General features: G+C 48.3%; 1 protein-coding gene across 1 annotated transcript in view; it reads right to left on the bottom strand.

Moving 5' to 3' along the window:
* Positions 1-13522, bottom strand: part of LOC137535281 (zinc finger protein 721-like) — a 161569-nt gene extending 148047 nt beyond the window's left edge. The window contains exons 1-6 of the mRNA XM_068257101.1: positions 13468-13522; positions 5356-5475; positions 5140-5274; positions 4937-5054; positions 4716-4813; positions 3558-4203 (exon numbers count right to left, since the gene is read on the bottom strand). Coding sequence (XP_068113202.1) covers positions 3558-4203; positions 4716-4813; positions 4937-5054; positions 5140-5274; positions 5356-5451 — 1093 coding nt within the window. The 5' untranslated portion in view covers positions 5452-5475; positions 13468-13522. The remainder of the gene's footprint in view (positions 1-3557; positions 4204-4715; positions 4814-4936; positions 5055-5139; positions 5275-5355; positions 5476-13467) is intronic.
* Positions 13523-14129: the final 607 nt, after the last annotated feature.

Raw genomic sequence — 14129 nt, 5'->3', positions numbered from 1 at the left:
CACAAGTGACCCCATTTTAGAAAGAAGACACCCCAAGGTATTCTGTTAGGTGTATGGCGAGTTCATAGAAGATTTTATTTTTTTGTCACAAGTTAGTGAAAAATGACACTTTGTGAAAAAAAAGAATAAAAATCAATTTCCGCTAACGTTTGACAAAAAATAAAATCTATGAACTCGTCATACACCTAACAGAATACCTTGGGGTGTCTTTTTTCTAAAATGGGGTCACTTGTGGGGTTCCTATACCGCCCTGGCATTTTACGGGCCCAAAACCGTGAGTAGTCTGGAAACCAAATGTCTCAAAATGACTGTTCAGGGGTATAAGCATCTGCAAATTTTGATGACAGGTGGTCTATGAGGGGGCGAATTTTGTGGAACCGGTCATAAGCAGGGTGGCCTTTTAGATGACAGGTTGTATTGGGCCTGATCTGATGGATAGGAGTGCTAGGGGGTGACAGGAGGTGATTGATGGGTGTCTCAGGGGGTAGTTAGAGGGGAAAATAGATGCAATCAATGCACTGGGGAGGTGATCGGAAGGGGGTCTGAGGGGGATCTGAGGGTTTGGCCGAGTGATCAGGAGCCCACACGGGGCAAATTAGGGCCTGATCTGATGGGTAGGTGTGCTAGGGGGTGACAGGAGGTGATTGATGGGTGTCTCAAGGTGTGATTAGAGGGGGGAATAGATGCAAGCAATGCACTGGCGAAGTGATCAGGGCTGGGGTCTGAGGGCGTTCTGAGGGTGTGGGCGGGTGATTGAGTGCCCTAGGGGCAGATAGGGGTCTAATCTCATGGGTAGCAGTGACAGGGGGTGATTGATGGGTAATTAGTGGGTGTTTAGGGTAGAGAACAGATGTAAACAATGCACTTGGGAGGTGATCTGACGTCGGATCTGCGGGCGATCTATTGGTGTGGGTGGGTGATCATATTGCCCGCAAGGGGCAGGTTAGGGGCTGATTGATGGATGGCAGTGACAGGGGGTGATTGATGGGTGGCAGTGACAGGGGGTGATTGATGGTTGATTGACAGGTGACCAGTGGGTTATTACAGGGAAGAACAGATGTAAATAATGCACTGGCGAATTAATAAGGGGGGGGGGGGGTCTGAGGGCAATCTGAGCGTGTAGGCGGGTGATTGGGTCCCCGCAAGGGGCAGATTAGGGTCTGATCTGATGGGTAACAGTGACAGGTGGGGATAGGGGGTTATTGATGGGTGATTGATGGGTAATTAGTGGGTGTTTAGGGTAGAGAACAGATGTAAACACTGCACTTGGGAGGTGATCTGACGTCGGATCTGCGGGCAATCTATTGGTGTGGGTGGGTGATCAGATTGCCCGCAAGGGGCAGGTTAGGGGCTGATTGATGGGAGGCAGTGACAGGGGGTGATTGATGGGTGATTGACAGGTGATCAGGGGGGATAGATGCACACAGTACACGGGGGGGGGGGGTGATCAGGAGGGAGCAGGGGGCAGTTTAGGGCATAAAAAAACAGCGTTTACAGATAGTGACAGGGAGTGATTGATGGGTGATAAGGTGCAAACAGGGGTCTGGGGGGGGTGCGGGGGCGGGTCTAAAGGGGTGCTGTGGGCGATCAGGGGGCGGGGGGGGGAAATCAGTGTGCTTGGGTGCAGACTAGGGTGGCTGCAGCCTGCCCTGGTGGTCCCTCGGACACTGGGACCACCAGGGCAGGAGGCAGCCTGTATAATACACTTTGTATACATTACAAAGTGTATTATACACTTTGTATGCGGCGATCCGGGTGCTAGTAACCCGCCGGCGCTCCCGAACGGCCGGCGGGTTACAGCGCGAGGGGAGTGGAGCCAGTTCCCGGCAGATGCCCGTACAAGGACCGCCGCCAATTGTACATGCGGCGGTCCTTGCGGGATCCACTTCCCAGCCGCCATTTGTACATGCGGCGGTCGGGAAGTGGTTAATTGGCTGTCCTGCCTCACCTGACTTAAGGGTGAAGGGTCAAAATATGGCTCCATGTTAAAGTATGGGGAGAACAAAAACTTCTCATAAGCTTTGCAGTAAATATGAACGGCAAATGTTTCCTGTGAACTGTCCTTCGATGTGAACTGCCGGCCATAATTAGTTAGAACATGCCTATCACATGATCTGCTGACATGTCCATTTGCTGGTTGCAGGCTTTGTGAGAGTCGAGCCTTATTGCTTCCTCCTCCGCCCCAGTAGCCGGGTTAGCAGAGCAATTATAAATATAAATATATATATTTATATAAATTATAAAGATGTATATAAATATAAATTAGAAATGCTCCTGGTAAGGAACAAGCGCTTTTCTGCTGAGTCCATGAACAGCCATAGCTACAGGAAGAGATAAAATAAACACCTGCAACTACTGATGTCAAATCTGTTGCTTTTAAAAGTAAAAGGAAAGCATGATATACCGAGGTGATAAGAAGAGTCAGGCAGCGGGCGCAGGGCACTAAAGCAAGCCTGACATGCCGAGGTGATGGGAGGAGTCAGGCAGTGGGTGCAGGGCACTAAAGCAAGCCTGACATGCCGAGGTGATGGGAGGAGTCAGGCAGTGGGTGCAGGGCACTAAAGCAAGCCTGACATGCCGAGGTGATGGGAGGAGTCAGGCAGTGGGTGCAGGGCACTAAAGCAAGCCTGACATGCCGAGGTGATGAGAGGAGTCAGGCAGTGGGTGCAGGGCACTAGAGCACACCTGACATACTGAGGTGATGGGGGGAGTCAGGCAGTGGGTGCAGGGCACTAAAGAAAGCCTGACATGCCGAGGTGATGGGAGGAGTCATGCAGTGGGTGCAGGGCACTAAAGCAAGCCTGATATACAGAGGTGATGTGAGGAGTCAGGCAGTGGGTGCAGAACACTAAATCAAGCCTGACATACAAGGGTGATGAGAAGAGTCAGGCAGTGGAGGCAAGGCACTAAAGCAAGCCTGGCATAACAAGGTGATGGGAGGAGCCATTCATTGGGGCAGGGTACTAAAGCCTGACAGTAGTTTCAGGGAAGCTGACACTTTTTCTGAGGCTGTATCACTCTACAGCAATACTTGCAGGTGTTTAAACACAGTGCTGCCTACTCACAGGTAGTTAACATCACAATACTCCACCTCCGGGGCTAAGGCTGTGCTTCTCAGCTGTGTCATACACACAGAAAGAGCTGACATGCAGGCAATTCCCCATGGATAGCGTCATCAGTTGCTAAGCAACCAGGGATCGCACTAAGGTGGCAGAGTGAGCATAAGGGAATCAGCGCTAGAACTAATTTAGCAGAAATGCAACACTTAATTCAGTTAATCAGTGCTGCTGACACTAGCAAAAGTCCCCTGCTAAAGTCTCAGAGGAAAACAGGGCAGCCCAGTGTGAGAGAATAAAGAGACCTTTCTCTTCCCCAGGGTGTCTGTACGGCTATTGTTAGCAACCTGCCACCAACTACAATCATGAATCATAGGTATAGATGGCAAAAGTCTAACATGAGTGCATAACATAACCCCTAATATGGCCAGTCTGTGAGCAGTGACAGTCATAACAGCAATACAGCTACACATTACACTATATTTACTGCTGATTACTCACCTGCTCTGCCTTCTGTAACAGTGACCTCCTCTTTACTTGTCCTCATCATGTCACCCTCCTCCAGAGACTGCTGATCACTCCTCACATACATCTCTTCTTCTTCCTCTTTACTTGTCCTCATCATGTCACCCTCCTCCATAGACTGCTGATCACTCCTCACATATGTGTCATCTTCACCTTTAATTGTCCCCATCATGTTACCCTCCTCCATAGACTGCTTACTACTTCTCAAATATGTGTCTTCTTCTTCTTTACTTGTCCTCATCATGTCACCCTCCTCCACAGACTGCTGATCACTCCTCACATATGTCTCTTCTTCCTCTTTACTTGTCCTCATCATGTCACCCTCCTCCATAGACTGCTGATCACTCCTCACATATGTCTCTTCTTCCTCTTTACTTGTCCTCATCATGTCACACTCCTCCATAGACTGCCGATCACTCCTCACATATGTCTCTTCTTCCACTTTAATTGTCCTCAATATGTCACCCTCCTCCATAGACTGCTTATCACTCAAATATGTGTTGTCTTCACCTTTAATTTTCCCCATCATGTCACCCTCCTCCAAAGACTGCTGATCACTCCTCACATACGTCTCTTCTTCTTCCTCTTTAACCACAGCACTTCTATATATACGTTCTCCATCCTAAGTGCACAAAGTGAGAGAGAATGTAAATGTGAACACAGATAACACTACAGGCAAAAGAAAATAATGAGGTTGATTCACTATTGATAATGTGCCGATACAGCGTGAGTAAACTCCTCTTACACACGTTAATAAATTAGCGCTACTTAATGAAACCTCAGGCAAGCTATTGGTGCTCGTGGCAGCGTAGTGTAGGTTGCTTCGGAAGGAACGATCCTTCCACTTGCCACCCAGTAGTGACATATCGCTACCATAGTAGCCGGCATGTTACTGAAATATCATGGCAGCGACACATCACTACCACGTGGCAAGTGAAAGGATCGGCCGTTGCTAAGTAACACATGCTACGTTGCCATTTGCGCGAGTAGCGTGCCCGAGGTTTCATTAAGTAGCACTAAATTATAAGCGCGCGTAAGAGGAGTTTACGCGCACTGTGTTGGAGCATTATCAATAGTGAATCAACCTCAATGTCATGTAGTTTGGTGTCTCTGGGGACCCTCAGCCCCACCTACCTGATAATGGTGGAGTATAGTGGGATCTTCTTGTGCACAATCCTGGGAATAGATAGGACCTGTACATCTCTCTGCTCGGTTACTGTTACTGGATCCATCTATGGGAAAAACACACGGACTGAGTACAGTGTCTCGATGTGTTTATCAGATGATGGGGAGGGGATCTAGGTGGACCCTCTGCACTGCTCTCTCCTTTACAAGGAATGAAAGTCTCCTCTTACCCAGTGATGTGAGGGGCGGCTGATTCTCCACCATGGGGTCCTTGTAGAGGTCCATTTGTTCTTCTAAATACTGCCAATCCTGCATGGAGAAATAGACATCCTGACACCTTATAGGAACCTGACATACACAATGATGCAGTCAGCTTCAAGACATATCTGTTGCTGTTACTGGAATGTGTCCCATAATTCGCAGCACTGCTCACCTCTCCTGTCAGCAGCTCTATCATCTTCCTGGTGACTTCCAGAATCTTCTGCTTCTTGTGTCTCACAGATATAAGGGAGTCATGTGGGGGCACAGTGATGGTCACGTAATCACAAGACTTCACTGAAGGAAAACTCTGTATAAACAGACCAACGGTAATGCGTTTTATTGCTAGAGATAAGAATAGAATCATGTGACCTCCCAGAATCCTCCTCACCTCTCCAGTCAGCACAGAGATGATCTCCAGGGTGAGGTTGAATATCCTCTCAGTCATGTGACTCTGGTCCTCATCCATCTTCAGTGATGTGGTCATGTGATCTGTACAGGATGCTGCTGCCTTTTGAAAGATAATAAAGGGAGGATGTAGGATCTAGGCTGTACAGTTGTCAGTGATGAAACTATCAATACAGGATTCCCTTCCCCCCACCACTCCCCACTGCTGTGACTTGTGGGTGGTAGGGCCATGCAGAGTGTCACAGGAAAGCATAATAAGGTAGTATATACCTGTGTACTATACTCCCAGCGTGCTGCTGTCATGTCCTCCCTCTGCCTCCTCTTCAGCTGGCCTTCTCTCTCACACCCACCTCCCACTGTTACCATTCCTGTTACAGCAGTGCTGCTAGTGGTAGATGGATGAGGATATGAGGAGAGAAGAAGCAGACTGGTGCTATTGGGAGAGAGGGGTGATCAGGATAGTGACAGGTGTACTATGACCTCCTCTGTAACAAAGTATGTCCACCCCGACCTCTGCTCTGCTCAATATATAACAACAATCACACAGCTACCTCTTCCAGTTGCGTACATTTGAAATCGGCGCCGGTAGACTTGGGCGCAGGATACAGCGGTATATGGCTGATCCTGCTTCTGCACAAGTCCGGGCCGATTTAATTACTATTCCCCCTCCAGGCCGACATGGATAGTGGGGGAATGAAATAATTCGGCTTCCAGCGATTGCTGAAGGCCGAATTATTATGTTTTTTAAGCAACTTCGGCTCTGTCTTCTGACGGAGCCGACGTTACTCACTGAGCGCTTCAATAGGAATGATTCCTATTGAAGTCTATGGAGGCGCCGGCTGCGCCCAAATCTAGCAGCGCTGAAAAGCACTGCTCCGTTCCAGTTGTCTCCTCTCCACCGCCTGCAGGTTCTGGTTCTGGTTCTACAATATTACATCACTTCCTATCTTTGTTTTTGTTTTTTTCCTTCCTGTGCGTTCCACCTGGGAGAGGTGAGATTGCCATCTTGTGGTGAATAGGCTAACTGCAGCCTCTGTGGCGTTCTTTGTACTCAACCATAATGTAGCCATCAGAGGCATGCGAAAAAAAAAATATAAAAAAATTAAAAACAGTGTAAAAAGAAGAGGAAAATAGGAAATTACCCCTTTTCAAGGAAAATACTCAAGAATGAGATAATTATAGATTTAATATTCCAAAAAGCAACTCTCTTTTTTGGTACATTAATGCCATAATGATCTATAGCATTCTTGAGAGTTTTCCGTGAGAGGAGGTAAGAGGAGGTAATATTAGTGTTAGTTATAGTACATAAGGCATTGATAGGTATGATATCCCTTTTCTTAATGAGATTACTAAGATTCTCATATCATGTAGGCATCTATTATTGCTACACTAATAGCTACATTTGCTATGAATAAGAGATACCTGTTCAGGATTAGGAGCAGGGATGCTCAAATCCGATCCGGGAGACATCCGGATAGTTGATATCCGGATATCTTCCAGTAAAGCTGTGCGGGGGGGGGGGGGGGGGGTCAATCTTACCAGAATGACGTCTGTACGCACCGCATGCGCCGGTCATGCAACTACAAACACTTCCTCCTTCCGGGTTGAAGGAGGAAGTGTTTGTAGTCACGTGAACGGCGCATGCAGCGCTTGGAGCGCATCATAGAAGGCGACGCGTACGGACCGAAGTAGACGTCATTCTGGTAAGATTGCACCCCCCCCCCGCCTTTACTGGGAGATATCCGGATAGCAAGTATCCGGATGTCTCCCGCATCGAATTTGAGCATCCCTGATTAGGAGTGCTTCATGCATACTGGCTCTACATACTCTGGCACTCTTATTGGCCTGAGGAAGCAGGCTTAGACCCGTGAAACATATTGCCTGTGCAAAAATAAAATTCTCTTTTTTCTTATGAGAATGTCCTAATTGAGGTAAGCAGGGGCCCCAACCGTCCCGGATTCGTCGGGACGATCACGGGTTGGGGGAGGGGTCCCGCTGCCCCGGGATACCCCCCCTTGTGTCCCGGCAGGCAGCGGAGGTGAAAAAAGGATCGAGGCGCCAGCCGGCGGCTGTGGTGTGTGCGATGCGGGTCTGGGATAAGATTGTCCCTCCCTCCCTCCAAATGTGCCCCCCAGTGTCCCCCTGTATGGAGAGATTAAGAGCGCTGCAGAGCGGGCAGTCTTACCATTCTTCCTCGCGTACCGGGCATCTGGTCTTCTCCGCTTCCTGCTTCCTGTGACGTCACAAGGAGTAGATTGAAGCAAGATGCCCGGTACGTGAGGAAGAATGGTAAGACTGCCCGCTCTGCTGCGCTCTTAATCTCTCCATACAGGGGGACACTGGGGGGCACATTCGGAGGGAGGGAGGGACAATCTTATCCCAGACCCGCATCGCACACACCACAACCGCCGGCTGGCGCCTCGATCCTTTTTTCACCTCCACACCCATGGGCACCTGGGCACCCTCACCCTTCTCCCCACCATTTTTAAATTGTAAATGACCATTGCAGATTTTCATTATATATATATATATATATATATATATATATATATATATATATATATATATATATATATATATATATATATATATAAATTGACTAGGGGTGTGTCAGGGGGTGTGGTTGCGGTGTGTGTCATGGGTGTGGCTTATGGTGTGCTTTCTCATCTCAAAAAGTTGGGAGGTATGGGTAAGCCACCTCATATATCGTTTTTACTGTTGTCTCTCACTCAGTTTTATAAACCCCTGGGCACTTCTTTACCCTCATTGTGCTTAGTCACCCCCCCCCCCCCCCAACATCTGTTGTGGGTGGGGTTCAAAAATGGACCATATTTGAAGCCGTTATTGTCTTTTAAAGAAGAAGAGACAACCACCGATCCCAGTCTGGGTGACCCCGAGTGAAGATGGGTTCATTATCTCCACCTGCTTCCTGTGGTCGGTTGCCCCCCACAACCCACCTTTGTGAGTAGCCCTTTTATCATCATCATATAGTTTTCAGTGTTACTGACATACTACACCATTTTGGCTCCCGATTTTTGTTTTGTCTCTTCTTTCCAGGTTGTCCCGACACCCCATTCACTGAGGCTGCAGAACAGGAATAAGGACTCCAGATCTGCCCGGCTCCTGCAGCCACACCGCCACTGCCAAGGGAACTGGAGGATGTCACATTTACAGGTACAGAGGCTGCTCCACCGCCACAGAATGTCTGATGCAGCTGCCTGCACACTCTCCCAGCTAATCACCCTGGACCCTTCTGCCTGGAACCAAAATCTTCCTCTGGGCTAGGCTACCCATGCAGAGGACCCGGCTGCCACCATCTGCCTCACTGCATTCCATCAAGCTGCACTCCACCATCTACAGATCCAGCACAGGACTGGCCCTAGCTGCAGGTCTAACGCAGGCCCAGCGTGGAAATGACCACAGGAGCCATGCATCGCCCTCAGCCACCTCTTCGGACAGCACAATCCCTAACTTCAGGCACCAGTCTCACCAGCAGACATAATCCAGACAAAGCCAGCCAAAGGGACACTAACCGGGCACTAATCGATCAGGTTATGCAGCAATCCAAAGGGGACTCTTATCAATGTCCTTTCAACTTCTATCTCCTTCTTCCTCTTTTTTCCTCTCCTCTATCTGCCTCTCTCCTAGGGTTAGATTGGGGGGCATCTGATTCAAAGTATCGCTGCAGAAGCATTTTGAGTGCCTCTGACGGCAGCAGATTACCCCCTGGTCCTTCTCCTGGGTTCATCTTTTATGTATGCTTCTGTCCATGCTTTATTGTCTATGCCTGAGTTGCACTGTTCTTACTGTATCTACTGTATATACCAGCATATGCTGTATCTACTACTGTATGTACCACCACTGACCCTGTTGTGCCAAAACCAAATCCGGGTACAAGTCACTTTTTGCTTGGCAAAATAAATTTGATTCTGGTTCTGATTATATTTCTAATTGGCGATCTCCTGTAGAGATTTCCATACTGTAGAAGAGTCCATTATGGTACATAATTTTTGAATAATTTTTTTTTGCTTCAGTGATGCCCTTCTGCAGTTTGTATCTAGCAGCTTTGTAAAGGACCTGCACGGGATGCACTTTCTTTGTTGAGACGCAGCTTCCAAAGTTGTAAATTACCCTGATTTATCTGTAACAATTGGGTGTGCAACTCAGACGTCTGATTATTGTGTGATCTGCAGAATCACAAATAATGCAGATTCTATACCTGATTATGTGGTGATCTGCAGTATCACCAATAATGCCAGTATAGATGAGAGGACACAGGAGTGTAGTGATTGGTGCAACAGTAGTAAAAATAATAGACCTTACCAGTGGAGCTAGTAAAGTACTATCTGTCACAGGAGCTGAATAACTTAAACTAAACCTCACCAGAGGAGCTGGTGGGTATTTAGTCAAAAGAGCACCTCACCAGTGGCAAAGGCCCACTGGTGAGTAGAGAGGTCAGACAGGCAAGGTTTGGGAACAGAGAGGCGAATACAGTACAGAAACATAAGGCAGAAGAATAGTGAGTTATCAGGCAGAGGTTCAGCAACTAAAGTCAGATAGGCAGAAGTACAGAATCAATAAGCAATAGCAAGGTCAGAGTCTAGCCAGAATCATACACAGGTAATCAGTAATACAATATAACAATAGTCCTAGTCTTGTGTGAAATCCCTGGCGCTAACACGAGTGTATTCGCAACAGCAGACGAGTTGCGAATGATCAGTTAAGGCTTAAGAACCACACTACACACCTCACATCTAACACACTACACGCCTCAAACACACCTCACAGAGTACACATCGCACACTACACGCCTCACACACTACACACACACACCTCACAGAGTACACATCGCACACCTCAGACACCACTCACCTCACACACACTACACACCTCACACACTACACACACCTCACAGAGTACACATCGCACACCTCAGGCACCACACACCTCACACACACTACACACATCTCACAGAGTACACATCGCACACCTCAGACACCACACACCTCACAGAGTACACATCACACACTACACACCTCACACACTACACATCGCACACCTCAGACGCCACACACCTCCCAGAGTACACATCGCACACCTCAGACACCACACACCTCACATCTAACACACTACACACCTCACAGAGTACACACCTCAGATCTAACACACTGCACTCCTCACACACTACACACCTGACACACTACACAATGCACGCCTCACACACTACACATCTAACACACTACACGCCTCACACACTACACGCCTCACATCTAACACACTGCACGCCTCACATCTAACACACTACACACCTCACAGAGTACACACCTCAGATCTAACACACTGCACGCCTTACACACTACACACCTCACACACTACACACTGCACGCCTCACACACTACACATCTAACACACTACACGCCTCACACACTACACGCCTCACAGAGTGCACATCACACGCCTAACACACTACACGCCTCGCACACCTCACATCTAACACACTGCACGCCTCACATCTAACACACTATACGCCTCACACACTACACGCCTCACACACTACACACCTCACACACTACACACCCAGGGCCGGCGCTACCATTAAGGCAAAGGAGGCAGCTGCCCCAGGGCCCCAGAGCTTGTAGGGGCCTCCTGTGGCTACAAGAGGAAAAAAAAATTTCAAATCGGACTTATAGTTTTTGAGAAAATCGATTTTAAAGTTTCAAAGGAAAAAAAAACACATTTAAAAACCTGCCGACTTTAATGGTTAATAACAAATCCACCTTAAATGCTAGAAACCCTAAATTTGCAGGATATGTTAAGGAGATCATTAGGAATAAGAGGAAAAAACTATTTTTCAAAAAGACCTTATAGTTTTTGAGAAAATCAATTTTAAAGTTTAGAAGGAAAAAAGTATAGTTTTAAATGCGGTAAATGTCACTTTTAGTAGCAAACCTAACAGTAGTGTAATTTTACATGCATCAAATGAAAGCGCAATAAATTTCCTGACGGGGTTTCCAGGGGGTCTATACGCAGCCGCAGCGCTTTGGCCAGGGATCGCTATACAGCCGCAATATGGCTGTATGAAGATCTCTGGCATTTTTTCCTATTTTCCCAATTTTTTTTTTTATGTTTAGAGTGTGGGAATTTTTTTTTTTAAAAATGATGTGGGGTCCCCCCTCCTGAAACTTTTTAACCCCTTGTCCCCCATGCAGGCTGGGGTAGCCAGAATGTGGAGCTCTGACCGATTGGGACTTCACATCCTGACTATACCAGCTGCAAAAAAGGTCCCCTAATGCCGATTAGAGTTGGGCCGAACCTCCGATTTTAGGTTCGCGAACCGGGTTCGCGAACTTCCGTGGAAGGTTCGGTTCGCGTTAAAGTTCGCGAACCGCAATAGACTTCAATGGGGATGCGAACTTTGAAAAAAAAAAATAATTATGCTGGCCACAAAAGTGATGGAAAAGATGTTTCAAGGGGTCTAACACCTGGAGGGGGGCATGGCGGAGTGGGATACACGCCAAAAGTCCCCGGGAAAAATCTGGATTTGACGAAAAGCAGCGTTTTAAGGGCAGAAATCACATTGAATGCTAAATGACAGGCCTAAAGTGCTTTAAAACATCTTGCATGTGTATACATCAATCAGGTAGTGTAATTAAGGTACTGCTTCACACTGACACACCAAACTCCACTGAACAGAACAGGTATGCAGTGGCGGGTTCACTAAACAGGTATACTGTGGCGGGTCCACTGAACAGAACAGGTATGCAGTGGCGGGTTCACTGAACAGGTATGCAGTGGTGGGTTCACAGAACAGGTATGCAGTGGTGGGTTCACAGAACAGGTATGCAGTGGCAGCAGGATCACTGAACAGGTATGCAGTGGTGGGTGGGTTCACAGAACAGGTATGCAGTGGTGGGTTCACAGAACAGGTATGCAGTGGCAGGATCACTGAACAGGTATGCAGTGGTGGGTGGGTTCACAGAACAGGTATGCAGTGGCAGCAGGATCACTGAACAGGTATGCAGTGGTGGGTGGGTTCACAGAACAGGTATGCAGTGGCAGGATCACTGAACAGGTATGCAGTGGTGGTGGGTGGGTTCACAGAACAGGTATGCAGTGGCAGGATCACTGAACAGGTATGCAGTGGCAGGATCACAGTACAGGTATGCAGTGGGCTGAGGGCTCACTGAACAGAACAGGTATGCAGCCAGGAAGAAGTTAAGCCTAACTAATCTTTCCCTATATGAGAGACTGCAGCAGCTCGCCCTACTCTCACTAATGCAGGCACACGAGTGGCCGTAATGGCCGCCGCTGCCTGCCTTATATAAGGGGGGTGGGGCTCCAGGGGCTAGTGTAGCCTAATTGGCTACACTGGGCCTGCTGACTGTGATGTAGAGGGTCAAAGTTGACCCTCAGGTGCATTATGGGGCGAACCGAACTTCTTCCGCAAAACGTTCGCGTGCGGTACCCGCACGCGAACCACCTAAGTTCGCGCGAACCACGTTCGCCGGCGAACCGTTCGGCCCAACTCTAATGCCGATTTTTGTTCCGGGGTATATGTTGGGGGGGGGCCCCCCAGGTTTATTTTGCCCTGGGGCCCCATTGTTGCTTAAACCGGCCCTGTACACACCTCACACACTACACGCCTCACACACTACACGCCTCACACACTACACGCCTCACACACTACATGCCTCGCACACCTCACATCTAACACACTGCACACCTCACATCTAACACACTGCACGCCTCACATCTCACACTCTACACACCTCACATCTCACACACTGCACATCTCACATCTCACACACTGCACATCTCACATCTCACACACTGCACATCTCACATCTCACACACTGCACACCTCACATCTAACACACTGCACGCCTCACATCTCACACACTGCACATCTCAACACCCAAAAAAATACAGAGAATGCCTCAAAACTGCACCAATCCAATGTAATTCAAATAAACATGAGCATCATTGAACACTAATAAAACCCATTCAAAACAGAATGTCAGAGAAAGTAGCCACCGCTGATCCACAACACTAAACATCTCTCACACACAGCTCACATTTCACACCACACACATACCGTAGACAGGCTCACATTTGGTAGTGGCTGCTTGACATCTTCCTTGCCTGGAACACTGTCTCCATCCAGCCTGCTTGAGTGGGTGGGGAGCGTCCAAGCAGGAGGTTGAGGAGGGGGGAAATAAGTATACCTCCAGGTCCTAGTGCCCCCCAACGCACTCTGCTGCTAGGAAACAAATACATTTTTGTTTTGTGCGTCCGCCTGCTCGTTAAGGCATACGGGCGGGCGGTGGGCTCCAGAGCCACGGGCCCCCTCTCAGTTTTCTCCCCCTGCACCTTTGCAGGGACGGTAGTTACGCATGTGCTCACAGAGTACACATCGCACACCTCAGACACCACACACCTCACAGAGTACACATCACACACCTCAGACACACTACACACATCTCACAGAGTACACATCGCACACCTCAGACACCACACACCTCACAGAGTACACATCACACACTACACACCTCACACACTACACATCGCACACCTCAGACGCCACACACCTCCCAGAGTACACATCGCACACCTCAGACACCACACACCTCACATCTAACACACTACACACCTCACAGAGTACACACCTCAGATCTAACACACTGCACTCCTCACACACTACACACCTGACACACTACACAATGCACGCCTCACACACTACACATCTAACACACTACA

The sequence above is a fragment of the Hyperolius riggenbachi genome, chromosome 10 (assembly GCF_040937935.1).
Source record: "Hyperolius riggenbachi isolate aHypRig1 chromosome 10, aHypRig1.pri, whole genome shotgun sequence".
Taxonomy (NCBI): domain Eukaryota; kingdom Metazoa; phylum Chordata; class Amphibia; order Anura; family Hyperoliidae; genus Hyperolius; species Hyperolius riggenbachi.
The sequence above is the reverse complement of the archived record's forward strand: the minus strand, read 5'-3'. Positions and strand labels throughout refer to the sequence as shown.